General features: G+C 45.3%; 1 protein-coding gene across 1 annotated transcript in view; it reads left to right on the plus strand.

The window, feature by feature from the left end:
- LOC131361925 (gamma-aminobutyric acid receptor subunit gamma-3) overlaps positions 1–25,521 on the plus strand; it is a 147,513-nt gene that overhangs the window by 69,483 nt on the left and 52,509 nt on the right. The window contains exon 4 of the mRNA XM_058403554.1: positions 19,432–19,652. Coding sequence (XP_058259537.1) covers positions 19,432–19,652 — 221 coding nt within the window. The remainder of the gene's footprint in view (positions 1–19,431; positions 19,653–25,521) is intronic.

Raw genomic sequence — 25,521 nt, forward strand, 5'->3', positions numbered from 1 at the left:
TAGAACATCAGCAGCTCAGAGAGATGTCTGTAGAACATCAACAGCTCAGAGAGACGTCTGTAGAACATCAGCAGCTCAGAGAGACGTCTGTAGAACATCAGCAGCTCAGAGAGACGTTCTGTAGAACATCAGCAGCTCAGAGAGATGTCTGTAGAACATCAACAGCTCAGAGAGACGTTCTGTAGAACATCAGCAGCTCAGAGAGACGTTCTGTAGAACATCAGCAGCTCAGAGAGACGTCTGTAGAACATCAGCAGCTCAGAGAGTTGTGTATGTGAGAGTGTGTGAGGGTTGTGTGTGTGGATGTTGTGTGTGTGAGGGTGTGTGTGTGGATGTTGAATGTGTGAGGGTGTGTGTGTGTGAGGGTGTGTGTGTGTGAGGGTGTGTGTGTGTGTACATGTTGTGTGTGTGGATGTTGTGTGTGTGTGTAGATGTTGTGTGTGTGGATGTTGTGTGTGAGGGTGTGTGTGTGTGTGTGAGGGTGTGTGTGTGAGGGTGTGTGTGTGTGGATGTTGTGTGTGTGAGGGTGTGTGTGTGTGTAGATGTTGTGTGTGTGAGGGTGTGTGTGTGTGGATGTTGTGTGTGTGGATGTTGTGTGTGTGTGTGTGTGAGGGTGTGAGGGTTGTGTGTGTGTGGATGTGTGTGTGTGTGAGGGTGTGTGTGTGTGTGGATGTGTGTGTGTGTGAGGGTGTGTGTGTGTGTGTGTGTGAGGGTGTGTGTGTGTGGATGTTGTGTGTGTGTGGATGTTGTGTGTGTGAGGGTGTGTGTGTGTGGATGTTGTGTGTGTGAGGGTGTGTGTGTGTGTGTGTGAGGGTGTGTGTGTGTGGATGTTGTGTGTGTGTGGATGTTGTGTGTGTGAGGGTGTGTGTGTGTGGATGTTGTGTGTGTGAGGGTGTGTGTGTGGATTTTGTGTGTGTGAGGGTGTGTGTGTGTGTGAGGGTGTGTGTGTGTGGATGTGTGTGTGTGTGAGGGTGTGTGTGTGTGGATGTTGTGTGTGTGAGGGTGTGTGTGTGTGGATGTTGTGTGTTTGAGGGGGTGTGAGGGTGTGTGTGTGAGGGTTGTGTGTGTGTGGATGTTGTGTGTGTGAGGGTGTGTGTTTGTGTGTGTGTATGTGAGGGTGTGTGTGAGGGTGTGTGTGTGTGTGTGTGTGTGTGTGTGGATGTTGTGTGTGTGAGAGTGTGTGTGTGGATGTTGTGTGTGTGAGGGTGTGTGTGGATGTTGTGTGTGTGAGGGTGTGTGTGTGTGGATGTTGTGTGTGTGAGGGTGTGTGTGTGTGGATGTTGTGTGTTTGAGGGAGTGAGGGTTTGTGTGTGAGGGTTGTGTGTGTGGATGTTGTGTGTGTGAGGGTGTGTGTGTGTGGATGTTGTGTGTGTGTGGATGTTGTGTGTGTGAGGGTGTGTGTGTGGATGGTGTGTGTGTGTGGATGTTGTGTGTGTGTGTGTGTGGATGTGTGTGTGTGTGAGGGTTGTGTGTGTGTGTGTGTGAGGGTGTGTGTGTGGATGTTGTGTGTGTGAGGGTGTGTGTGTGTGTGAGGGTGTGTGTGTGGATGTTGTGTGTTTGAATGTGTGTGTGTGTGAGGGTTGTGTGTGTGTGTGTGTGTGTGTGAGGGTGTGTCTGTGAGGGTGTGAGGGTGTGTGTGTGTGTGGATGTTGTGTGTGTGAGGGTGTGTGTGTGTGTGGATGTTGTGTGTTTGAGTGTGTGTGTGTGTGAGGGTGTGTGTGTGAGGGTAGTTCTGTGAGGGTGTGTGTGTGTGTGTGAGGGTGTGTGTGTGTGTGGATGTTGTGTGTGTGAGGGTGTGTGTGTGTGTGTGTGTGTGTGAGGGTGAGTGTGTGTGTGGATGTTGTGTGTTTGAGTGTGTGTGTGAGTGTGTGTGTGTGAGGGTGTGTGTGTGTGTGTGTGTGTGAGGGTGTGTGTGTGTGTGTGTGTGTGTGTGAGGGTGAGTGTGTGTGTGTGTGTGTGTGAGGGTGAGTGTGTGAGGGTGTGTCTGTGAGGGTGTGTCTGTGTATGAGGGTGTGTGTGTGTGTGGATGTTGTGTGTGTGAGGGTGTGTGTGTGTGGATGTTGTGTGTTTGAGTGTGTGTGTGAGGGTGTGTGTGTGAGGGTTGTGTGTGTGTGTGAGGGTGTGTGTGTGTGTGTGTGTGTGAGAGGGTGTGTCTGTGAGGGTGTGTGTGTGTATGAGGGTGTGTGTGTGTGTGGATGTTGTGTGTGTGTGTGAGGGTGAGTGTGTGTGTGTGTGTGTGAGGGTGTGTCTGTGAGGGTGTGTGTGTGTATGAGGGTGTGTGTGTGTGTGGATGTTGTGTGTGTGAGGGTGTGTGTGTGTGGATGTTGTGTGTTTGAGTGTGTGTGTGAGGGTGTGTGTGTGAGGGTTGTGTGTGTGTGTGAGGGTGTGTGTGTGTGTGTGTGTGAGAGGGTGTGTGTGTGTTTGTGTGTGAGGGTGTGTGTGTGTGTGTGTGAGGGTGTGTGTGTGTGTGTGAGGGTAGTTCTGTGAGGGTGTGTGTGTGTGTGAGGGTGTGTGTGTGTGTGGATGTTGTGTGTGTGAGGGTGTGTGTGTGTGGATGTTGTGTGTGTGTGTGTGTGAGGGTGTGTGTGTGTGTGTGTGTGTGTGTGTGTGAGGGTGTGTCTGTGAGGGTGTGTGTGTGTGTGAGGGTGTGTGTGTGTGTGGATGTTGTGTGTGTGAGGGTGTGTGTGTGTGGATGTTGTGTGTTTGAGTGTGTGTGTGTGTGAGGGTGTGTGTGTGAGGGTTGTGTGTGTGTGTGAGGATATGTGTGTGTGTGTGTGTGTGTGAGGGTGTGTGTGTGTGTGTGTGTGTGAGGGTAGTTCTGTGTTTAATTTAATGAAACCTGGCAACCCTCTCCTACTGACCTTCTTCTTCAAAACCTAAATACTTCAGACGATGCTCTTCTGAACAGTACGACGTGTTCCTTTTAATCCAGCGTGAGCGCTCAGAACCCTCAGAACAGTGTGTGTGTGTGTGAGAGAGAGAGAGAGAGAGAGAGAGAGAGGAGGGATTTCCTTTGGTTTCCCTCACATCTGGTCAGCTGTGTCTGGTGGTTTTATTGCTGCTGGATCGGAGCAGAACACTGTGCAGATGTGAAAGCGGACCTGTTGCAGAACTTTAGGCGCAGAAGCAATTTCTTCTCCATCAGACTGAGCCTGGACACGGACTTTATCTCCACTCCAAAAGCTCCTGAGGCTAATTTTGAGGATTCAGAACATGATACGCTAAATTAAGTAGTTATTATATCCGCATTACGAGCAGCAAAGTGATCATTAGACACGTATTAAGCACACAGCGGCTGTCCGGTCCAACAAACCCTATCAGATATCTCCTTCACGTGATTAATACACACTGCTTCACAACCCTCGCTAACCACGTTTCAGCAAGAAGCGCCGCGCTTCTCGTTACACAAACACGGGCAGAAATGTGTAACAGGTTCTTCTGAGGATTCACATCGTCTAGACGAGCACATCCGCCTGAATACAGCTGTTTTAATGTGTGAATCAGTGGGCGGAGTCAAGGTTAATAGGGTAATATACCTGGTACTGTATGTGGAAATGAATTATGTGTGTGTGTGTGTATGTGAGGGTGTGTGTGTGGATGTTGTGTGTATGAGGGTGTGTGTGTGGATGTTGTGTGTGTGAGGGTGTGAGGGTTGTGTGTGTGGACGTTGTGTGTGTGAAGGTTGTGTATGTGAGAGTGTGAGTGTGTGAGGGTTGTGTGTGTAGATGTTGTGTGTGTGTGCGTGTGTGAGGGTTGTGTGTGTGTGTGTGAGGGTTGTGTATGTAGATGTTGTGTGTGTGAGGGTTGTGTGTGTAGATGTGTGTGTGAGGGTGTGAGTGTGTGAGGGTTGTGTATGTGAGAGTGTGTGTGTGAGAGTGTGTGTGTGAGGGTTGTGTATGTGAGAGTGTGTGTGTGATGGTTGTGTATGTGTGAGTGTGTGTGTGAGGGTTGTGTATGTGAGAGTGTGTGTGTGAGAGTGTGTGTGTGAGGGTTGTGTATGTGAGAGTGTGTGAGGGTTGTGTATGTGAGAGTGTGTGTGTGAGAGTGTGTGTGTGAGGGTTGTGTATGTGAGAGTGTGTGTGTGATGGTTGTGTATGTGAGAGTGTGTGTGTGAGGGTTGTGTATGTGAGAGTGTGTGTGTGAGAGTGTGTGTGTGAGGGTTGTGTATGTGAGAGTGTGTGAGGGTTGTGTATGTGAGAGTGTGTGTGTGAGAGTGTGTGTGTGTGAGGGTTGTGTATGTGAGAGTGTGTGTGTGAGGGTTGTGTGTGTGAGAGTGTGTGTGTGAGGGTTGTGTATGTGAGAGTGTGTGTGTGAGAGTGTGTGTGTGAGGGTTGTGTATGTGAGAGTGTGTGAGGGTTGTGTATGTGAGAGTGTGTGTGTGAGAGTGTGTGTGTGAGGGTTGTGTATGTGAGAGTGTGTGTGTGAGGGTTGTGTGTGTGAGAGTGTGTGTGTGAGGGTTGTGTATGTGAGAGTGTGTGTGTGAGTGTGTGAGGGTTGTGTATGTGAGAGTGTGTGTGTGAGAGTGTGTGTGTGAGGGTTGTGTATGTGAGAGTGTGTGTGTGATGGTTGTGTATGTGAGAGTGTGTATGTGAGAGTGTGTGTGAGAGTGTGTGTGTGAGGGTTGTGTATCTGAGAGTGTGTGAGGGTTGTGTATGTGAGAGTGTGTGTGTGAGAGTGTGTGTGTGAGGGTTGTGTATGTGAGAGTGTGTGTGTGTGTGTGTGTGAGGGTTGTGTGAGTGTGTGAGGGTTGTGTGTGTGTGTGTGTGTGTGAGGGTGTGTGTGTGAGGGTTGTGTGTGTGAGTGTGTAAGGGTTGTGTGTGTGTGAGGGTGAGTGTGTGAGGGTTGTGTGTGTGAGGGTGTGAGGGTTGTGTGTGTGGGTTGTGTCTGTGAGGGTTGTGTGTGTGTGTGTGAGGGTGAGGGGGTGTGAGGGTGTGTGTGTGAGGGTGTGTGTGTGAGGGTTGTGTGTGAGGGTTATGTGTGTGTGAGGGTGTGTGTGTGGGTGTGTGAGGATTGTGTGTGTGTGAGGGTGTGAGTGTGTAAGGGTTGTGTGTGAGAGGGTGTGAGTGTGTGAGGGTGTGTGTGTGTGAGGGTTGTGTGTGAGGGTTGTGTGTGTGAGGGTTGTGTGTGTGAGGGTGTGTGTGTGAGGGTGTAAGGGTTGTGTGTGTGAGGGTTGTGTATGTGAGGGTGTGTGTGTGTGAGTGTGTGAGGGTTGTGTGTGAGGGTTGTGTGTGTGAGGGTTGTGTATGTGAGAGTGTGTGTGTGAGGGTTGTGTATGTGAGAGTGTGTGTGTGTGAGAGTGTGTGTGTGAGGGTTGTGTATGTGAGAGTGTGTGTGTGAGGGTTGTGTATGTGAGAGTGTGTGTGTGAGGGTTGTGTGTGTGAGAGTGTGTGTGTGAGAGTGTGTGTGTGAGAGTGTGTGTGTGAGGGTTGTGTGTGTGAGGGTTGTGTGTGTGAGAGTGTGTGTGTGTGAGGGTTGTGTGTGTGAGAGTGTGTGTGTGAGAGTGTGTGTGTGAGAGTGTGTGTGTGAGGGTTGTGTGTGTGAGAGTGTGTGTGTGAGAGTGTGTGTGTGAGAGTGTGTATGTGAGAGTGTGTGTGAGAGTGTGTGTGTGAGGGTTGTGTGTGTGAGAGTGTGTGTGTGAGAGTGTGTGTGTGAGAGTGTGTGTGTGAGGGTTGTGTGTGTGAGAGTGTGTGTGTGTGAGGGTTGTGTATGTGAGAGTGTGTGTGTGAGGGTTGTGTGTGTGAGAGTGTGTGTGTGTGAGGGTTGTGTGTGTGAGAGTGTGTGTGTGTGAGGGTTGTGTATGTGAGAGTGTGTGTGTGAGGGTTGTGTGTGTGAGAGTGTGTGTGTGAGGGTTGTGTGTGTGAGAGTGTGTGTGTGTGAGGGTTGTGTATGTGAGAGTGTGTGTGTGTGAGAGTGTGTGTGTGTGAGGGTTGTGTATGTGAGAGTGTGTGTGTGAGGGTTGTGTATGTGAGAGTGTGTGTGTGAGGGTTGTGTGTGTGAGGGTTGTGTATGTGAGAGTGTGTGTGTGAGGGTTGTGTATGTGAGAGTGTGTGTGTGAGGGTTGTGTGTGTGAGAGTGTGTGTGTGTGTGTGAGGGTTGTGTATGTGAGAGTGTGTGTGTGAGGGTTGTGTGTGTGAGAGTGTGTGTGTGTGAGGGTTGTGTGTGTGAGAGTGTGTGTGTGTGAGGGTTGTGTGTGTGAGAGTGTGTATGTGAGAGTGTGTGTGTGAGAGTGTGTGTGTGAGGGTTGTGTGTGTGAGAGTGTGTGTGTGAGGGTTGTGTGTGTGAGAGTGTGTGTGTGTGAGGGTTGTGTGTGAGAGTGTGTGTGTGTGAGGGTTGTGTGTGTGAGAGTGTGTATGTGAGAGTGTGTGTGTGAGAGTGTGTGTGTGAGGGTTGTGTGTGTGAGAGTGTGTGTGTGAGGGTTGTGTGTGTGAGAGTGTGTGTGTGTGAGGGTTGTGTGTGTGAGAGTGTGTGTGTGAGAGTGTGTGTGTGAGAGTGTGTGTGTGAGGGTTGTGTATGTGAGAGTGTGTGTGTGAGAGTGTGTGTGTGAGAGTGTGTGTGTGAGAGTGTGTGTGAGTGTGTGTGTGTGAGGGTTGTGTGTGTGAGAGTGTGTGTGTGTGAGGGTTGCGTGTGAGAGTGTGTGTGTGAGGGTTGTGTGTGTGAGAGTGTGTGTGTGAGAGTGTGTGTGTGAGAGTGTGTGTGTGAGGGTTGTGTATGTGAGAGTGTGTGTGTGAGAGTGTGTGTGTGAGAGTGTGTGTGTGAGAGTGTGTATGTGAGAGTGTGTGTGAGAGTGTGTGTGTGAGGGTTGTGTGTGTGAGAGTGTGTGTGTGTGAGGGTTGTGTGTGAGAGTGTGTGTGTGAGGGTTGTGTGTGTGAGAGTGTGTGTGTGAGAGTGTGTGTGTGAGGGTTGTGTGTGTGAGGGTTGTGTGTGTGAGAGTGTGTGTGTGAGGGTTGTGTATGTGAGAGTGTGTGTGTGAGAGTGTGTGTGTGAGGGTTGTGTGTGTGAGAGTGTGTGTGTGAGGGTTGTGTATGTGAGAGTGTGTGTGTGAGGGTTGTGTATGTGAGAGTGTGTGTGTGAGAGTGTGTGTGTGAGGGTTGTGTGTGTGAGAGTGTGTGTGTGAGGGTTGTGTATGTGAGAGTGTGTGTGTGAGGGTTGTGTGTGTGAGAGTGTGTGTGTGAGAGTGTGTGTGTGAGAGTGAGTGTGTGAGGGTTGTGTATGTGAGAGTGTGTGTGTGAGAGTGTGTGTGTGAGAGTGTGTGTGTGAGGGTTGTGTATGTGAGAGTGTGTGTGTGAGAGTGTGTGTGTGAGGGTTGTGTGTGTGAGAGTGTGTGTGTGTGAGGGTTGTGTATGTGAGAGTGTGTGTGTGAGGGTTGTGTATGTGAGAGTGTGTGTGTGAGAGTGTGTGTGAGAGTGTGTGTGTGAGAGTGTGTGTGTGAGGGTTGTGTGTGTGAGAGTGTGTGTGTGAGGGTTGTGTATGTGAGAGTGTGTGTGTGAGGGTTGTGTGTGTGAGAGTGTGTGTGTGAGGGTTGTGTGTGTGAGAGTGTGTGTGTGAGGGTTGTGTGTGTGAGAGTGTGTGTGTGAGGGTTGTGTGTGTGAGAGTGTGTGTGTGAGGGTTGTGTGTGTGAGAGTGTGTGTGTGAGGGTTGTGTATGTGAGAGTGTGTGAGAGTGTGTGTGTGAGAGTGTGTGTGTGAGGGTTGTGTGTGTGAGAGTGTGTGTGTGAGGGTTGTGTATGTGAGAGTGTGTGTGTGAGGGTTGTGTGTGTGAGAGTGTGTGTGTGAGGGTTGTGTGTGTGAGAGTGTGTGTGTGAGGGTTGTGTGTGTGAGAGTGTGTGTGTGAGGGTTGTGTGTGTGAGAGTGTGTGTGTGAGGGTTGTGTATGTGAGAGTGTGTGTGTGAGAGTGTGTGTGTGAGAGTGTGTGTGTGAGGGTTGTGTGTGTGAGAGTGTGTGTGTGAGGGTTGTGTGTGTGAGAGTGTGTGTGTGAGGGTTGTGTATGTGAGAGTGTGTGAGAGTGTGTGTGTGAGAGGGTTGATGTTGGAGGCTGAATGTGGGCGTGTCCTGTGCTGGAGGAGTTTGAGGAAGTCATTAGTTTAGATGAGACTAACAGCAGGAAGTAGGTCAGAGCTGCAGCAGTGGAGAGCAGTGGCGGTGTCTGGCCTCCAGAAGCAGGTTCTTCAATCCTCTCTGCTGGGGTTCTCGCGCCGGACAGAAGGAGGAGAGGAGGAGAGGAGCGTCTGGGACAGGACCGGACGCTGAGTCTGCAGTTACACAGACGTCTGGACACCACAGCTCCAGCTCTGAGTCAGCTCCAGGAGATAAACTGCTCTCTGATAGACTGAGAGACTACAGCCCCGAGATTCTGACCACAGCTACATCACTGTCTGATACAGGGCAAACACACACACAAACAAACAAACAAACAAAATAATAAACAAACAAACAAAATAACAAACACACAAAATAACAAGCACACAAACACTTTTCTTTCTTTCTTTCTTTCTTTCTTTCTTTCTACTAAATTTTTTTTCTTTTCTTTTCCTTGTATTTTTCCTTCCTTCCTTCCTTCCTTCCTTCCTTCCTTCCTTCCTTCCTTCCTTCCCTTTCTTTCTTTCTTTCTTTCTTTCTTTCTTTCTTTTTAACATTTTTATTAAATTTAAATCACCTTTTCTCTTTATTTCTTTTTTATTCTGTTTTTTTTTCCCTCGGAGCAGCAGTGGAAGTGAAGCAGTGTTGTGAATATCGTCAGGATAGAGAGACTCAGTGTTTAATCTCTGTTCTTTTTTTCCTCCTGCTCTCTGTGTGTAGTGTGTGTGTGTGTAGTGTGTACATTGTATGCGTGTAGTGTATAGTGTGTGTGCAGTGTGTATATGTGTTTAGTGTGTAGTGTGTGTGTGTGTGTAATGTATAGTGTGTCATGTGTATAGTGTGTGTGTGTAGTGTGTGTGTGTGTTTAGTGTTTGTGAATAGTGTGTGTGTGTGTGTGTAGTGTATAGTGTGTGTCTGTTAAGTGTTGGTAGTGTGTATAGTGTGTGTGTAGTGTATAGTGTGCGTGAATAGTGTGTGTAGTGTATAGTGTGTGTGTGTGTGTGCAGTGTGTGTAGTGTATAGTGTGTGTGTAGTGGGTGTAGTGTATAGTGTGTGTAGTGTATAGTGTGTGTGTGTGTAGTGTATGTAGTGTATAGTGTGTGTATAGTGTATAGTGTGTGTGTAGTGTGTGTGTTTGTGTGTGTATAGTGTGTGTGTGTAGTGTATAGTGTGTGTGTAGTGTGTGTTTGTAGTGTATAGTGTGTGTGTGTGTAGTGTATAGTGTGTGTGTAGTGGGTGTAGTGTATAGTGTGTGTAGTGTATAGTGTATAGTGTGTGTGTAGTGTGTGTGTTTGTGTGTGTATAGTGTGTGTGTGTGTAGTGTATAGTGTGTGTGTAGTGTGTGTGTGTGTATGTGTGTAGTGTTTAGTGTGTGTGTAGTGTGTGTTGTGTGTAGTGTATAGTGTGTGTAGTGTGTGTGTGTGTGTATATGTGTGTAGTGTTTAGTGTGTGTGTGTAGTGTGTGTAGTGTTTAGTGTGTGTGTAGTGTGTGTTGTGTATAGTGTGTGTAGTGTATAGTGTGTGTTGTGTGTGTGTAGTGTATAGTGTGTGTGTGTGCAGTGTGTGTGTGTGTATGTTGTGTATAGTGTATAGTGTGTGTAATGTGTGTAGTGCATAGTGTGTGTGTATAGTGTATAGTGTGTGTAATGTGTGTAGTGCATAGTGTGTGTGTGTAGTGTATAGTGTGTGTAGTGTATAGTGTGTGTAGTGTGTGTGTGTAGTGTGTGTGTGTGTGTAGTGTGTGTGTGTGTATGTGTGTAGTGTGTGTGTGTGTGCAGTGTGTGTGTGTGTGTATGTTGTGTATAGTGTATAGTGTGTGTAATGTGTGTAGTGCATAGTGTGTGTGTATAGTGTATAGTGTGTGTAATGTGTGTAGTGCATAGTGTGTGTGTGTGTAGTGTATAGTGTGTGTAGTGTATAGTGTGTGTAGTGTGTGTGTGTGTGTAGTGTATAGTGTGTGTGTGTGCAGTGTGTGTGTGTGTGTATGTTGTGTATAGTGTATAGTGTGTGTAATGTGTGTAGTGCATAGTGTGTGTGTATAGTGTGTGTAATGTGTGTAGTGCATAGTGTGTGTGTGTGTAGTGTATAGTGTGTGTAGTGTGTGTGTGTGTGTGTGTAGTGTGTGTGTGTGTGTAGTGTGTGTAGTGTATAGTGTGTGTGTGTAGTGTATAGTGTGCGTGTGTGTGTAGTGTATAGTGTGCGTGTGTGTAGTGTGTGTAGTGTATAGTGTGTGTGTGTGTGTAGTGTATAGTGTGCGTGTGTGTGTGTGTAGTGTGTGTAGTGTATAGTGTGTGTGTGTAGTGTGTGTAGTGTATAGTGTGTGTGTGTAGTGTGTGTAGTGTATAGTGTGTGTGTGTAGTGTGTGTAGTGTATAGTGTGTGTGTGTAGTGTGTGTAGTGTATAGTGTGTGTGTGTGTAGTGTATAGTGTGCGTGTGTGTGTGTGTGTAGTGTGTGTAGTGTATAGTGTGTGTGTGTGTAGTGTATAGTGTGTGTGTGTGTAGTGTATAGTGTGCGTGTGTGTGTGTGTAGTGTGTGTAGTGTATAGTGTGTGTGTGTAGTGTGTGTAGTGTATAGTGTGTGTGTGTAGTGTGTGTAGTGTATAGTGTGTGTGTGTAGTGTGTGTAGTGTATAGTGTGTGTGTGTAGTGTGTGTAGTGTATAGTGTGTGTGTGTGTAGTGTATAGTGTGCGTGTGTGTGTGTGTGTAGTGTGTGTAGTGTATAGTGTGTGTGTGTGTAGTGTATAGTGTGTGTGTGTGTAGTGTATAGTGTGCGTGTGTGTGTGTGTAGTGTGTGTAGTGTATAGTGTGTGTGTGTAGTGTGTGTAGTGTATAGTGTGTGTGTGTAGTGTGTGTAGTGTATAGTGTGTGTGTGTAGTGTGTGTAGTGTATAGTGTGTGTGTGTAGTGTATAGTGTGTGTGTGTGTAGTGTATAGTGTGTGTAGTGTATAGTGTGTGTAGTGTGTGTGTGTGTGTGTGTAGTGTGTGTGTGTGTGTAGTGTGTGTAGTGTATAGTGTGTGTGTGTAGTGTATAGTGTGCGTGTGTGTAGTGTGTGTAGTGTATAGTGTGTGTGTGTGTGTAGTGTATAGTGTGCGTGTGTGTGTGTGTAGTGTGTGTAGTGTATAGTGTGTGTGTGTAGTGTGTGTAGTGTATAGTGTGTGTGTGTAGTGTGTGTAGTGTATAGTGTGTGTGTGTAGTGTGTGTAGTGTATAGTGTGTGTGTGTGTAGTGTATAGTGTGCGTGTGTGTGTGTGTGTAGTGTGTGTAGTGTATAGTGTGTGTGTGTGTAGTGTATAGTGTGTGTGTGTGTAGTGTATAGTGTGCGTGTGTGTAGTGTGTGTAGTGTATAGTGTGTGTGTGTAGTGTGTGTAGTGTATAGTGTGTGTGTGTGTAGTGTATAGTGTGCGTGTGTGTGTGTGTGTAGTGTGTGTAGTGTATAGTGTGTGTGTGTGTAGTGTATAGTGTGTGTGTGTGTAGTGTATAGTGTGCGTGTGTGTGTGTGTGTAGTGTGTGTAGTGTATAGTGTGTGTGTGTAGTGTGTGTAGTGTATAGTGTGTGTGTGTAGTGTGTGTAGTGTATAGTGTGTGTGTGTAGTGTGTGTAGTGTATAGTGTGTGTGTGTGTAGTGTATAGTGTGTGTGTGTGTAGTGTATAGTGTGCGTGTGTGTGTAGTGTGTGTAGTGTATAGTGTGTGTGTGTAGTGTGTGTAGTGTATAGTGTGTGTGTGTAGTGTGTGTAGTGTATAGTGTGTGTGTGTAGTGTGTGTAGTGTATAGTGTGATGTAGCCTCTCTGACACTGAGGAGTGAAAGGTGATGAAAGTGTGATGACAAACTGACCGTGTTTTCACTGACCGACTCGGACACTGAAGTGTTCTGCTGAAGAACCGCTGACTCTCACAACCTCACAGGATTCAGCAGACCACAGAGGATGAAGTGAGGCATCGCCACGGAAACACGAGGAAGGCGCTAAGTAGGACGTGTGCTGGCTGCGTGGGCGAGAGACAGAGAGATAAACGGAGAGATGAGCGAGTGAGAGATGCTGGGAGTGGGAGGAAATGATGGGGTGGAGGAGTGCAGTGTAAGCACTTTCTCTTTTTCTTTTTTTCCGTCTTTCGGAAGTGCATGAATGAGAAAGTTTCTCTCCGCGGGGAATTCCCGGCGTTCTGGAGTCTCAGTGCCGCTCTTCATCATCCTCGTATCAGTGCTACAGCTTCACCTCTGACTGTTACAGAGCTCTGACACTGGAGACTCCTCCCATAAACCTCTCCTTACTCTAACATCTACACCAGTCTCTGTGACCCAGCGGTTGCTATGGAAACGATAAGAGTGACGCGTTAATATAAACCTGAGTTACAGTCAGAGCTGCTGATACAGAGAGTTAGTGTGTGTGTGTTTGGGGGGTTGTGAAGTTGTGTGTTCGTGTGTGTGTGTGGGGTGGGGGGTTGTGAAGTTGTGTGTTTGGTTGTGTGTGTGTGGGGGGTTGTGAAGTTGTGTGTTTGGGTGTGGGGGGCGGGGTTGTGAAGTTGTGTGTGTGTGTATGTCTGTGTGTGTTTTGTGCTGGTGTTTGTAAGTGTTTGTGTGTGTATTAAGTGGGTTTGAGCAGTTGTGTGTGTTTGTGTGTGTGTGTGTGTGTGTGTGTGTATGTGTGTGTGCATGTCCCTCTATGGGCATGTGTGTGTGTCTGTCTTTCTGTAGGCATATGTGTGTCTGTGAGCGTGTGTTTGTGTGTGTGTCTGTCTTTCTGTAGGCATATGTGTGTCTGTGAGCGTGTGTTTGTGTGTGTGTCTGTGTTTGTGTGTGTGTGTGCATGTATCCATGCGTGTGTCTGTCTGTCTTTCTGTAGGCATATGTGTGTCTGTGAGCGTGTGTTTGTGTGTGTGTCTGTGTTTATGTGTGTGTGTGCATGTATCCATGCGTGTGTCTGTCTGTCTTTCTGTCTGTGGTCGTGTGTATGTATGGATGTGTGTATGTATGGATGTGTGTGCATATGTGTGTGTGTGTGTCTGTCTGTCTGTGGGCATGTGTGTGTGTGTGTTTGTTTGCGTGTATATGTATGTATGTGTGTGTGTATGCGTTTGTGTGTTTTGTGAAGTTGTAAGTTTGGGTGTGTGTGTGTGTGTGTGTGTGTTTTGTGCTGGTGTTTGTAAGTGTTTGTGTGTGTATTGGGTGGGTTTGTGCAGTTGTTTGTTGGTGGGTGTGTGTGTCTGTCCATGTACATGCATGTGTGTGTGTGTTTGTGTAAGTGTGTGTGCATGTCTCTCTATGGGCATGTGTGTATGTGTCTGTCTGTCTGTGAGTGCGTGTGTGTGTGTTTATGTGTGTGTGTGTGTTCCCTCCTCACACCCGGTGTTCCAGAGACAGACTCCATTTCTTTCTGTAATCATAATGTTTCTACAGCCAAAGCTCTCAGTGTTCATTCCATGCTCATGAGCGCGTTTATAAGCTGTTATAGCGACTCTTACCATAAAGCTGTGGAGTGTTTTATAAGGGAATTAACCGTGTGTGTATCGGAGCAGGAATATAAGCTGCAGCTCCTTCACTGGGACTCCGTCTCCGTTGCCATGGGAACAGTTTGCTGTATCTTTTGCAAAGTCAATGTTTGTGTGTGTTTTTGTGTGTTTAGTGGTCTCAGATGGCTTCTTCACTGTTTTGTTGGGATATAAATAAGGCTGGTTTTCCTCCTGAGAGCAGTCACACACACACACACACATACACACACACACGTGAAGCTCCAACACTTTACCCTGCTCAATGATTACATCTGTTTACTCAGGACTCGTAAAACTCGCCCTCGCTGTTCTTGGGGACGACGGAGTCCTAGAGGACGTGTTGTGGTTACCATGGTGACGCCTCATTCAAGGGGACTCGGCGGCAGATTTTCTGGTTCTGTTCTGGAAGGAGTCTCCAGTGTCAGAGGTTACAGCGTGAAAAACGAGGCTGCTTAATAGATGCATTAATAACCGTGATTTGTCAATAAATGGAATCTTTGCTATCTTTTGCTGTAGGAAATGAATCTTCTTCGTGTATCACTTCACACTGCTGTGGATTGTTTTCCTGTAACTGCACACCCCGTAGTGTGTTGCTCTTTATTCACTTGTTCATTGTGTGAGATATTTGTTCTTCTTAAACGTTGACGTAGACGTGAGAGAGAGTCTTATGTAATGCTTAGGAACGGACGAAAACTAGGCTAAAGTCAGATTCATGGGTTCTTGCGCTAAGCGTTTAGCATGACGGTTGTTTCCGCGTACGCAAATCAACCACTGGAGACGTGACACGACGCTCTCATGGCTTTAAATAACAGCCTGCTGTGTTCCCCGTTTATCCGAGCTTGGGTCCCGTATTCCCGCTAAATGATAAATGGCATCTGGAATTTAATTAGAGCTAAGGGAAAAGAAAGGAGCTGGACGAATCTCCATCTCCCTCTCCATATCAGAGGTATGGCTCGGCTCGGCGCATCACAGAGGGATCTGTCTCCGTATTCCGAGCGGTGTGATGTCTCTGTCAGGCGGAGATTCCTCGGATCTCTGCTCGGGGAATCGCTCATCTGTATGCAGGTCATTTTGTAGAGCGATGGGAACTTGAGCTGAACAGACCAGCATACCGTGTAGCGCTGTAGCAGCGTATCGTCCTCCCAGTGCTGCATGATTTAGAGCTGATCCTGCTGAAATGTAATAGTGTTTAATATCTGTGGAGGAATGAGACAGGAAGTGGACGCTAAAAAAAGTCATTGTTCCAATTTGTCTTCAAAAAACGATGCTGAAATGCAAAGTCTCTTCCCACCTTTATGTCCTCTAATTGGCCCAGTGACTCTCATAAGCACATCATGACCATTTTAGACCATTTAGGGATTTAAATTGTCACCGAAATAAAGAAATATCCGACGCCTCAGGACGCCTCGCGATTCTCACGACTCGTGTTAAGCGTTTTGATTAAATCAGAGCCGGCGTGAAAAAAAACGCCAATATGCTTGCAATTATACAGACAGCTATATGAGACAGGTGGCGTAATCACCACGTAATTACATGAAAAAAATGGCCTTCGTTATGGAGAAAGCAGCCCGAGGCGGAGTGGAGTGGAATCCTGCGCTTTATTAGAAAGAAAGTGGTGGTCAGAACAGGAAGTCAGCAGCTCAGTGACGTCCATCTCCAGCAAGGAAGTCTTCCTTGTTAGGCAGAGACGACACTTCTAAATAAAATCTCATCAGGAATGCATGAGCAGAAACTGAACTGTACAAACTGAAGTTTATAGAATTCTGACGTTTACAGAATACTGAAGTGTAAAGAGTACTGAAGTGTAGAGTACTGAAGCTTACAGAATACTAAAGTTTACAGAACACTAATGTGTAAAGAGTACTGAAATTTACTGAAGTATAAAGAGTACTGAAGTTTACAGATTTCTGAAGTTTACAGAATTCTGAAGTTTATAGAGTACTGAAGTTTATAGAGTAGTGAAGTTTATAGAGTAGTGAAGTTTACAGAATATTAAAGTGTAAAGAATGCTAAAGTTTACAGAATTCTGAAATTTATAGAGTACTGAAGTTTACACACCGTTCTCCATTCTTTATCACTGGCATGTGATGTTTTTGTCCTGAACTTTTAAAGACACAAATGACCTTTTGCAGCTTTGAGGTTCAGAAAGCATGAAGTGAAAGGGAGTGTCTTAAACACACACACACACACACCCAAACTTACAACTTTACAAAACACACAAACGCATACACACACACACATACATATACACGCAAACAAACACACACACACATACACACACACACATGCCCACAGACAGACAGACACAGACACAGACACACATATGCACACACATCCATACACTTTACACAATCTAACAATCAAACAAATAAACAAAGAAATAAATAAATGCCAGTCGCTCAGCGCAAGCTGTTATAGTCAACTGCTACAAAATAATATTTTAGATAAGATCACTTTTAAACTCCCCCTGATAAACAAACACAATTTTGTCCTGTCAATGGACATGTTCGCTAATTGCTATCGCACTAGCCTGATTTAAATCGCTTTTAAACTTCTGCAGTTCAGTATCTTATTTACTGCAGAGCTTTAATATGATTTACCCTGAAATAAAAAATAAATAACTGGAGCGTCAGTGATTATTTTCCGTTTATTTTCTGCACTGTTCTGGATACAGATGTGTCTAATTTCAGTACTGTCTCATCGTCACGAACAGAGGTTTATTCTCATTTACAGTGCTGACGGAATGAGACGCGGTCCTGTGCATTGACCTTTCCTTTCATTACACACCCTATAGTTTCCTCTTTAACCACATATCATCACCATCTGGCCTTTATTGCGGATTTTTTTCCCCCAGATGTAATAGTCCGGCTAATGATAATGATGTCACTGCACATGTTTTCCTCTGCGGCGTGCCGGCTGGGCCTGAGGTGATGTTCTATTTTTCGTGATCTCTCCTCGGGTTTCAGCACAAAAGGTCAGCGCTACGGCCTGACGCCGGTCCTGCTAAATGAGAGCACTATTGAAATGAGGTGGAAAGATCCGGAAAGGTCAAACGGCTGTCAGAGGTGCTAGAAAGCAGGGCGGATGTGTGACACTCGCCGTTAATCAGCACCGCGAGAGATATCGGATAAACCTGTTAGCATTAAAGAGTTAGTACTTTTAGCGCTTTTTTTTCTCCCACCATGTGTCTCGTGAGTCTCATCTCAGACGATAAATCCGTTCTGTTATTAGAAAGAAAAGATGCTACAGATGCTTCTGTTCCATTAATCCAGCTCACGGACGGTGAGTTAAAAGGAGTCTTAAGACGTCTTATGTCACGTCTTTGTGAAGGCTCACGGGAGGTTTTAGTGAAATGGAATGAAATGGATGGAGAGAATTTGGCGCATTTCAAAGAAAAGGAAGAATAATGAGGCCATTAGTTCTTTCACCTCACATGGGTCCAAAGACGCTGTTTTTATCCCTCACACACACACACACACACACACACACACTTATTTTGATCGAGTTGTTTAGTCTGCTCTGATTAGTTTACGTTGTTGTTTTTTTTGCACAGTAACTAAACTTTCTCAGCTCCGTCTCTAACAACTTTAGGTCATGTGACTAAACAGCTATAGGAGGACGAGATTCCTCATTAGCTGCTAATTATTGTGTCTCTGCTAGACTGGACGTGAATGTTCAAGCCACTAGAAGCGTTTCCATGATGATTAATGGTGTGTTGTCGATAATTAGGGATAAGATGTGTAGATAAAGCTCATCAGTACATATGAACACAAGGCATAAGCTTATGATGGACAATGTATGTTGTCTGACGGTTTATAAAACCAGATCGATTTTAATTAGTGTACAGTCGCAAAATTGCAAATGAATCAAAATGTCACATGGAGCAAAATATCAAACGTAAACATCTCTGCCTCATCTGGGTGGCAACTTCAGCAGAAACATCAGTAATAAACTGTAATAACACGACATCACCTCTTCATGAACCATAATGTCAAACAATAACTTTCTCTAACCTCCAGCTGTCAGTGATATACTGCACTGTTTTTTATTTTATTTTATTTTATTTTATTTTATTTTATTTTATTTTTAGCCATTTTTGGTCCATTTTCATTCAATTGTTGAGCCAAAAAACAATTATTTATTTTTTCTATATTCTCTAATTTAAATCTCTAATTTATTTATTCTATAGAAAATCTTATTATTCTTTTTGTTGTTCCAGGATATTTGATTTAATTTATATTGAATTTATATAATTTAATTTATATTATATTTATATTACATTTTTTCATATTATTTTTTACATTTTATATTTATATATTTTATTTATATTTTTTCTGTAGGATTGTAATTTTTTAAATATTATTATTATTATGTTTTATGTAATATATCTAAAGTCGTGTGCTTTATAGAGCATCATTACTGCAGTAATACACCTTTTAAATACGTTAATAACTAAATAAATAATGACTAAATAAATAATGACTAAATAAATCTCACAAAATTGCATCTGTGACATTAACTGTATCGTATAATCAGGTCATTAAAACATATTAAAAGTCTGAGTAGAAAGAATTTAATACATAATTTTTGTTCATTTAATTACGTAAATATTTATTTATATTTCTGACCCTGAATTCTGTTTATTCTCCACAGCTGGATTCAGCATTTCGGCAGTTTTCTGATTCTTTCTTGAAATCGATTTTTTTTTCCCCAACTTTCAGAATGACGCTGAAGCCCGAGACCCGGGAAGCTTCAGGCACATTTTTAAGTGCTGTACATTTATTAACCAGCCGCCGAGCGTCCAGTAAACCTTGTTTTCACTTTATTTTCTTCTCCTATCTGATTAAACTTATCAGTCTTTGAAGTGAAATGAAAAGAAGCTCTTCCTGCAGAGAGAGAGAGAGAGCCTCCGTGGCCTACGGGTCAGCTGGAATGCTGAAGGCCAGGTCTCGAGCTACATGCATTATTTAGACTCAGCAGTCCTCAGAGACACGGCATGAAAAGCCTCGGGCCTGTTTCTTCATAACGTCGCATTTCATAAGTGCATCATCAGACCTGCTGCAAGCACCGTGCAATACGCATTAGAGCCAGAGTGGAGTGTTTAGATGACCGCCACTCAGGATCCGCTCAGGATTCAGTCAAGATTGAGTCAGGATTCGTTCTTGAATCATCCATGACTTATTCAGGATTCATTCCAGGGTTCAATTGAGGATTTGTTCAGGATTTAGTCAGGATTCATTTGTGATTCATTAAGGGTTGATACAGGGTTCATTTAGGATTTATTAAGGCTTTATTCTGGATTCATCCAGGATTCTGGGGTTTATTCAGGATTCAGTCAAGATTTAGTCTTGATTCATTTATGATTCATTCAGGATTCATTTAGGCTTTATTATTGATGCATTTATGGGTTATTCTAGATTCTTTCAGGATTTAGATAAGATTTATTCAGGACATTCTGATTCATTCAGGATTCATTCAGGATTCATTCAGGCTTTATTCTTGATTCAGTCAGGATTCATATAGGGTTAGTTCAAGGTTCATTCAGGACTCATTCCTTATTTATTTTTGATTCATCCAGGATTCATTCTGGGAACATTTAGGACTTACTCATGTTTTATTCAGGTTTTATTCTTGATTCATTCTGTATTAATTAAGGATTTATTCAGGATTCATTCAGGGATCACTCAGGATTCAGAATACACTATTTTTTCTCTTTCCCCTGTGAAGACTCGCACTACCATCAGAGATTGGAAATGAATCTGGAAATGACCAATCTGAATCCGGAGCTCATTAGCGTTGTTGTACAAATTGTGGTATATAAGTACGCGTCCGTCTTGTGTAGCGCTGACCGCATGTCTCCGTGTTTTACAGGAGTATCAGATCGACATCATCTTTGCTCAGACGTGGACAGACAGTCGGCTCAGATACAACAGCACCATGAAGATCTTGACTCTGAACAGTAACATGGTGGGACTGATCTGGCTCCCAGACACCATCTTCAGAAACTCCAAGAACGCAGACTCACACTGGATCACCACGCCCAATCAGCTGCTCAGGATATGGAATGATGGGAAAATTCTTTATACACTCAGGTATGTGAGAGTGTGTCCTGCTGCACCGCTTAGAGTTTAATAAGGAGACGATATCAGTCAGATTCACTCAGATAGACTCAGATAGATCAGGACTTTACATCAATTTATTAATCCAAAGCAATTATCAAGTGACACACATGTCAGTGTTGTGTTGTGTTGTGTTGTGTTGTGTTGTGTGTTGTCAGTGTTGTGTTGTGTTGTGTTGTGTGTTGTCATTGTTGTGTTGTGTGTTCTGTGTTGTCAGTGTTGTGTGTGATGTGTGTTGTCAGTGTTGTGTGTGTTGTCAGTGTTGTGTTGTGTTGTGTGTTGTCAGTGTTGTGTTGTGTTGTGTTGTGTTGTGTGTTGTCAGTGTTGTGTTGTGTTGTGTTGTGTGTTGTCAGTGTTGTGTTGTGTTGTGTTGTGTTGTGTGTTGTCAGTGTTGTGTTGTGTTGTGTTGTGTGTTGTCAGTGTTGTGTTGTGTGTGTTCTGTGTTGTCAGTGTTGTGTGTGATGTGTGTTGTCAGTGTTGTGTGTGATGTGTGTTGTCAGTGTTGTGTGTGTTGTCAGTGTTGTGTGTGTTGTCAGTGTTGTGTTGTGTGTGTTCTGTGTTCTCAGTGTTGTGTGTGATGTGTGTTGTCAGTGTTGTGTTGTATGTTGTCAGTGTTGTGTGTGATGTGTGTTGTCAGTGTTGTGTTGTGTGTTGTCAGTGTTGTGTGTCTTGTGTGTTGTCAGTGTTGTGTTGTGTGTTGTCAGTGTTGTGTTGTGTGTTGTCAGTGTTGTGTTGTGTTGTGTGTTGTCAGTGTTGTGTGTTGTCAGTGTTGTGTTGTATGTTGTCAGTGTTGTGTTGTATGTTGTCAGTGCTGTGTGTGTTGTCAGTGTTGTGTTTTGTGTGTTGTCAGTGTTGTATGTTGTCAGTGCTGTGTGTGTTGTGTGTGGTCAGTGCTGTGTGTGTTGTCAGTGTTGTGTTGTGTGTGGTCAGTGTTGTGTGTATTGTCAGTGTTGTGTGTGTTGTGTGTGGTCAGTGTTGTGTGTATTGTCAGTGTTGTGTGTGTTGTGTGTGTTCAGTGTTGTGTGTTGTCAGTGTTGTGTGTGTTGTGTGTGTTCAGTGTTGTGTTGTGTTGTCAGTGTTGTGTTGTTTGTGTTCAGTGTTGTGTTGTGTGTTGTCAGTGTTGTGTGTGTTGTGTGTTGTCAGTGTTGTGTGTGTTGTCAGTGCTGTGTTGTGTGTATTGTCAGTGTTGTGTGTGTTGTCAGTGTTGTGTTGTGTTGTCAGTGTTGTGTTGTGTGTGTTCAGTGTTGTGTGTTGTCAGTGCTGTGTGTGTTCAGTGTTGTGTTGTGTTGTCAGTGTTGTGTTGTGTGTGTTCAGTGTTGTGTGTTGTCAGTGCTGTGTGTGTTCAGTGTTGTGTTGTTTTGTCAGTGTTGTGTTGTCAGTGTTGTGTGTGTTGTGTGTTGTCAGTGATGTGTGTGTTGTCAGTGTTGTGTTGTGTGTGTTCAGTGTTGTGTTGTGTGTTGTCAGTGTTGTGTTGTGTGTGCTCAGTGTTGTGTTGTGTGTTGTCAGTGTTGTGTGTGTTGTGTGTGGTCAGTGTTGTGTGTGTTGTCAGTGTTGTGTGTGTTGTCAGTGTTGTGTGTTGTCAGTGTTGTGTTGTGTGTTGTCAGTGTTGTGTGTGTTGTGTGTGGTCAGTGTTGTGTGTGTTGTCAGTGTTGTGTGTTGTCAGTGTTGTGTGTGTTGTCAGTGTTGTGTGTTGTCAGTGTTGTGTGTGTTGTCAGTGTTGTGTGTGTTGTCAGCGTTGTGTGTGTTGTCAGTGTTGTGTTGTGTGTGCTCAGTGTTGTGTTGTGTGTTGTCAGTGTTGTGTGTGTTGTGTGTGGTCAGTGTTGTGTGTGTTGTCAGTGTTGTGTGTGTTGTCAGCGTTGTGTGTGTTGTCAGTGTTGTGTTGTGTGTGCTCAGTGTTGTGTTGTGTGTTGTCAGTGTTGTGTGTGTTGTGTGTGGTCAGTGTTGTGTGTGTTGTCAGTGTTGTGTGTGTTGTCAGTGTTGTGTGTTGTCAGTGTTGTGTGTGTTGTCAGTGTTGTGTGTGTTGTCAGCGTTGTGTGTTGTCAGTGTTGTGTTGTCAATGTTGTGTGTTGTCAGTGTTGTGTGTGTTGTCAGTGTTGTGTGTGTTGTCAGCGTTGTGTGTGTTGTCAGTGTTGTGTGTTGTCAGTGTTGTGTGTTGTCAGTGTTGTGTGTTGTCAGTGTTGTGTGTTGTCAATGTTGTGTGTTGTCAGTGTTGTGTGTTGTCAATGTTGTGTGTTGTCAGTGTTGTGTGTTGTCAGTGTTGTGTGTGTTGTCAGTGTTGTGTGTTGTCAGTGTTGTGTGTTGTCAATGTTGTGTGTTGTCAGTGTTGTGTGTGTTGTCAGTGTTGTGTGTTGTCAATGTTGTGTGTTGTCAGTGTTGTGTGTGTTGTCAGTGTTGTGTGTGTTGTCAGTGTTGTGTGTTGTCAGTGTTGTGTGTGTTGTCAGTGTTGTGTGTTGTCAATGTTGTGTGTTGTCAGTGTTGTGTGTGTTGTCAGTGTTGTGTGTTGTCAGTGTTGTGTGTGTTGTCAGTGTTGTGTGTTGTCAGTGTTGTGTGTTGTCAATGTTGTGTGTTGTCAGTGTTGTGTGTGTTGTCAGTGTTGTGTGTTGTCAGTGTTGTGTGTTGTCAGTGTTGTGTGTGTTGTCAGTGTTGTGTGTTGTCAGTGTTGTGTGTTGTCAATGTCGTGTGTTGTCAGTGTTGTGTGTGTTGTCAGTGTTGTGTGTTGTCAGCATTGTGCTGTGTGGCTCGGAGTTGCTCCAGTTTCTGAGAGCCCCTGAAGCCTCCTGCTGGTTTGTGGAGTAAAGTCCAGCAGAAGCGTCCATCCTGACAGCAGTGAGGTTTCAGTCCTCATTCTGACCCCGAGCTTGGGGCAGTTTGAACCTCAGGGTGTGTGAGATTCAGAGGAAAGGCAGTGATTCATCCTCCACAGCACAGGAGGGGCAGAAAACTCAAACTGGACATATCAAGCAGCTAGAATTGGACTCTGTGTTGCCGTCCTGAATGTGTGATCATGAAGAGTTTGATGTGTCGAGACCAGACGAGGGTGGAGCTGATAAAACCATCACATCACCATGGAGACACAGAGACCAGTATAAATTCACTCCCTAAACTGGGACCATAAAATAAATCTAATAAAAGTTTCAGCCACAAGCCTGCTGCTCCTGCTGCTGCCGCTCCTGCTCCTCCTGCTGCCGCTCCTGCTCCTCCTGCTGCTGCTCTTGCCCCTGCTGCTGCTCCTGCCCCTGCTGCTGCTGCTCCTGCTGCCACTGCCACTCCTGCCCCTGCCCCTGCTGCTCCTGCTCCTACTGCTGCCCCTGCTTCTGCTCCTACTGCTGCTGGTCATGCTCCTACTTCTGCTCCTGCTCCTACTGCTGCTCCTGCTGCCGCTCCTGCTCCTCCTGCTGCTGCTCTTGCCCCTGCTGCTGCTCCTGCCCCTGCTGCTGCTGCTCCTGCTGCCACTGCCACTCCTGCCCCTGCTGCTGCTGCTCCTGCCCCTGCTCCTACTGCTGCTGCTCATGCTCCTACTTCTGCTCCTGCTCCTACTGCTGCTCCTGCTGCTGCTCCTGCTCCTGCCCCTGCTCCTGTTGCCGTTCCTGCCCCTGCTGCTGCTGCTCCTGCTCCTGTCCCTGCGCCTACTGCTGCCCCTGCTCCTGCTCCTACTGCTGCCCCTGCTCCTGCTCCTACTTCTGCTCCTGCTCCTACTGCTGCCCCTGCTCCTACTGCTTCCCCTGCTCCTACTTCTGCTCCTGCTCCTACTGCTGCTCCTGCTGCTGCCCCTGCTCCTGCTCCTACTGCTGCCCCTGCTCCTACTGCTGCCCCTGCTCCTGCTCCTACTGCTGCCCCTGCTCCTGCTCCTACTTCTGCTCCTGCTCCTACTGCTGCCCCTGCTCCTGCTGCCGCTCCTGATCCTGCTGCTGCTGCCCCTGCTCCTGCTCCTACTGCTGCTCCTGCTCCTGCTGACACTCCTGCTGCTCCTGCCCTTGCTCCTGCTGCTTCTCCTGCTCCTGCTGCCCCTGCCACTGCTCCTGCTGCTGCTGCTCCTGCTCTTGCTGCTGCTGTTCTTGCTCCTGCTTCTGCTCCTGCCCCTGCCCCTGCTCCTACTGCTGCCCCTGCTCCTGCTCCTGCCCATGCCCCTGTTTCTGCCCCTGTTCCTACTGCTGCTGCTCCTACTCCTACTCTCGCTCCTGCTCCTGCTGCTGCTGGGATTTACAATAATAATATTCAACTCTAAAGATCTGAACATTCTTCATTTAGACATGGAGCTGACAGGACGAGGGCGTATAATGCAGCCCAGGAAAGGAAAGAAATAAGTTATAATAAATAAATAAATAAATAAATAAATAAATAAATAAATAAATAAATAAAATTAAGCAAATATAGATAAAAAAAACTAATGGAAATTACAGAAATAAGCAAATAGATGAATGAATGAATGAATGAATGAATGAATGAATGAAGCAAATATATAAATAAATAAATGGAAACAAATAAATAAATGGAAATTAAGTAAGTAAGTAAATAAATAAATAAATAAATAAATGGAACTTAAGCAAATAAATAAATTAATGCAGAGTGGCCTGATGAAGCAGCCCAGATGTTGATTATTTTCCTATATGTTTTCTCCCCTTTTTCCACCACAATCTGTAGGAATGAATGGTTACTATGGAAACAATAGCATATTAGAGCACATATTAGACCAATTACGACCAATCAGGAGCCAGAGTTCGTCGGCACGGTGGTGTTTAATAAACGCTGTCCTTCTTCTCCCCCGCACACAGAGTTTCAGATCCTCATTCCTGAGCTCAGAGCTGGACTCTCGCCTGGACTGGAAATTCTCCCAGCCTGTGAAATGCCACCAGAGTTTACTCCAGTTTCACAAACCACTGAAATTAATATGGAGAGTGGCATTTTACCCCCCCCCCTTCCCCCCGCCGTGCTCTTTCATAATAGACCAAATATCACTGCCACAAATCTGAATATTGATAGTGGACAGAGCTGCATATGGAAGCCTGGAGCTAGTCTTTGTCCCGGATCTGCCTCGCCCACGGCACTCGCCTCTAAACCGCATCTCTGCTCGTCTTCCCACCAAAGAATTTCTCCATGTGGATCAGGAGAAATCTCTGCCAGACTCCACCTCCTGTGCTGAATAGACGGCGGCACGGTGAGCCCGGCTCCGCCAGAGACGAATTAACCGAGCCGCAATCTTCCCGAAATACATCCTGCACCTGCAGAGCACCGCTTGAAATGTGATTGTCTGTGTTTTCATACAGCTCCACCACCGCCGTCTTAACAAAAACCGCTAACGCTGTCTGGCGTGTGGCATGTGTGTGCCGATTTTCACCAGGGTCTACCCTGAGATTTCGCAGATGCCTTGTTTGAGATATTTACTCTTTTGTTAAACAATATTACTTTCTTCAAAAGCATCCAAAAATCCAAAAAGCATCAAAATAAGGATTTAGCTCAGCTTGAATCCTAAAAAAAAATAAAAGAATCAACAACTCCCCCCCGGTATAGCTGATCTCTCTGCTAGCAGACAAAAGCAGCACCGCGAGGTTCCTGCTGCTGCACGCTCACGGTGTCTCAGAAACTCTTTTATAAACCATTACGACTTTCTGAGATCTCAGTAACATGGAGTTTGTTTTTCTCTCGCATTAACCCAGAGTTAAAAGGCTGATAAGCTGCTTGTGTCATTAAATAGATGGAAAAACATGTTGTTTGCTGTGATATAAGACAAAAACGACACAATTCTGTATCTCTTAATGCTTCTCAAATATCTGCAAACATCTGTAAACATCTGTAAATGTCTGTAAACATCTTTAAACGTCTGTAAACATCTGTAAACATCTGT

Source organism: Hemibagrus wyckioides, linkage group LG11, assembly GCF_019097595.1.
Source record: "Hemibagrus wyckioides isolate EC202008001 linkage group LG11, SWU_Hwy_1.0, whole genome shotgun sequence".
Lineage (NCBI taxonomy): Eukaryota > Metazoa > Chordata > Actinopteri > Siluriformes > Bagridae > Hemibagrus > Hemibagrus wyckioides.